Source organism: Melozone crissalis, unplaced genomic scaffold (assembly GCF_028551555.1).
Source record: "Melozone crissalis strain CALT ecotype California unplaced genomic scaffold, PUWL_Pcris_2 ptg000111l_1, whole genome shotgun sequence".
NCBI lineage: Eukaryota > Metazoa > Chordata > Aves > Passeriformes > Passerellidae > Melozone > Melozone crissalis.
Genome location: NW_026535888.1, coordinates 10,436,936 through 10,438,807, shown reverse-complemented (window position 1 = coordinate 10,438,807; position 1,872 = coordinate 10,436,936). Strand labels below are relative to the sequence as shown.

The 1,872-nt window shown below is 56.7% G+C and overlaps 1 protein-coding gene across 1 annotated transcript; it reads left to right on the top strand.

Annotated features, from left to right (window-relative positions):
* Window positions 1–504: 504 nt before the first annotated feature.
* On the top strand, window positions 505–1,332 carry LOC128947980 (gap junction beta-5 protein-like). The gene has a single exon (XM_054292531.1). The coding sequence runs from the start codon at window positions 505–507 to the stop codon at window positions 1,330–1,332; it is 828 nt and encodes a 275-aa protein (XP_054148506.1).
* Window positions 1,333–1,872: the final 540 nt, after the last annotated feature.

Sequence of the window (1,872 nt, the reverse complement as noted above, 5' to 3'; positions counted from 1 at the left end):
GGTGACAGTGGGGACGGTGCTTGGAGGAGACGTGTCACCCGGAGCAGGTCTGTGCTGTCTGTGGTGTCCCTTTGTTCCAGCACAGGTCAGAGGTGGCTCCAGGAGCAGCGCTCAGTGCTTTGAGGCACACAGGAGCTCCTTTTGCTGCTGCTTTAGTGTCACTCTTGTGCCGAGGTGACAGGCAGGATTGTAGAATAGGCAAAGAAGGCTTTATTCAAAAGAGTGGTATGATAGATTTTCTATTGGCTAACTAACAGAAACATCTTTTTTTACGCACTGTCTTTGAGAGGAACAGAAAAATAAAGTAGAAAAACACTACTTGCAAATGGTTTATAGTTAACAAGTCACCACATCTTTCCAGCTCCTTAAAACTTCTCACAAGCTGCTGTGAGAAGTTGTTGTTGTTTCTCTCTGACTGTTTCTGTCTCTCTGTCCCATGGCATCCACACTTCAGTGTCACGGTGTTTCCTCTCTTCCCAGGCTGGCAAAAAGTATCGAGGAGCCATGAACTGGGGTTGGCTTGAGGACCTGCTCCGTGATGTCAATGTCTACTCCACAGCCTTCGGCCGCATCTGGCTCTCCCTGGTCTTCATCTTCCGCCTGCTGGTTTACCTGGTGGCAGCCGAGAAGGTCTGGAGCGATGACCAAAAGGACTTCGAGTGCAACACCAAGCAGCCGGGCTGCACCAACGTCTGCTTTGACCACTTCTTCCCCGTCTCCCACATCCGCCTCTGGGCCCTGCAGCTCATCCTGGTGACCTGCCCGTCCCTCCTGGTGCTCATGCACGTGGCCTACAGGAAGGCCAAGGAGGAGAGGCTCCGTGAGATCCAAGGGGACAATTACCGCCGCATCTACCCCAACCCCGGCAAGAAGCGGGGCGGGCTCTGGTGGACGTATCTGCTCAGCCTCGTCTTCAAGGCCTGCGTGGATCTGGTTTTCCTGTACGTCTTCTTCCGCCTCTACAGGAACTACACCCTGCCCCGGCTGGTGAAGTGCGAGCTGCAGCCCTGCCCCAACACTGTGGACTGCTTCATCTCCCGGCCCACCGAGAAGAACATCTTCACCCTCTTCATGGTGGTCACCACCTGCGTCTGCGTGGTGCTGAACCTCATCGAGGCCACCTACCTGATCGGGAAGCGGTGCCACGAGTGCCTGGAGGTCAAAGGAGGGGACAGCAGGAGGAACAGCCACGACTACCCCATGTCCTGTGCCAACCCCGTGGGCACGGGCGGGCAGGTGTTCCATGGGGCTGACTACAAACCCCCCACGGCCACCACCCCGCTCACAGCCTCCTGTCCCAGCACGCTGCCCAAGGATGAGGCTGGTTCCTAGAGCTGCCCAGGAGAACGCAGGAGCTGCTCGCCTGGCCTGCAACTTCCTGGCTGCTCTTCCTCCTCTGTGCTCCAGGGTAGGAGCGCTGAGGGTGGCAGCACCCTGGAGTTGGGCTGTGCCTGAGGGGTCTCTGCCTCTCCTGTCCTGGGAAAGGCATTTTACATCATCCTGCTGAATTTGGGGTAAAGCAGGAGCTGTAGAACACATTCTGTCCCAGGCAGTGACAGGAGCAGCGGGTCCATGGCAGCTGTGAACTGAGAGTGGTGCCCACACTCTGAGCCTGTACCAGCCAGGACAGACATCCTGATACCTCAGGAAACCCCTCTCCCTATCTCTCACCCTGTCAGCCACTCAGTGGGCGTCAGGGCCACCTCAGACTGATGCAATTGTCATTAATAACACTCATTAGTTGAGTGGGGACAAGAGCAGGTCCCAGGTGCTGCAGCCACCTCAGGCGTGAGGATCCAGCCAGGCAGGATGGATCTGTGGGCTGCTGGATCATCCTGCCTGGCCAGGGCAAAACACCTGAGCAAAACAGCC

Bases quoted from the DNA above. Each gene is read 5' to 3' on its own strand.
- LOC128947980 (XM_054292531.1), top strand. From the start codon at position 505: ATGAACTGGGGTTGGCTTGAGGACCTGCTCCGTGATGTCAATGTCTAC.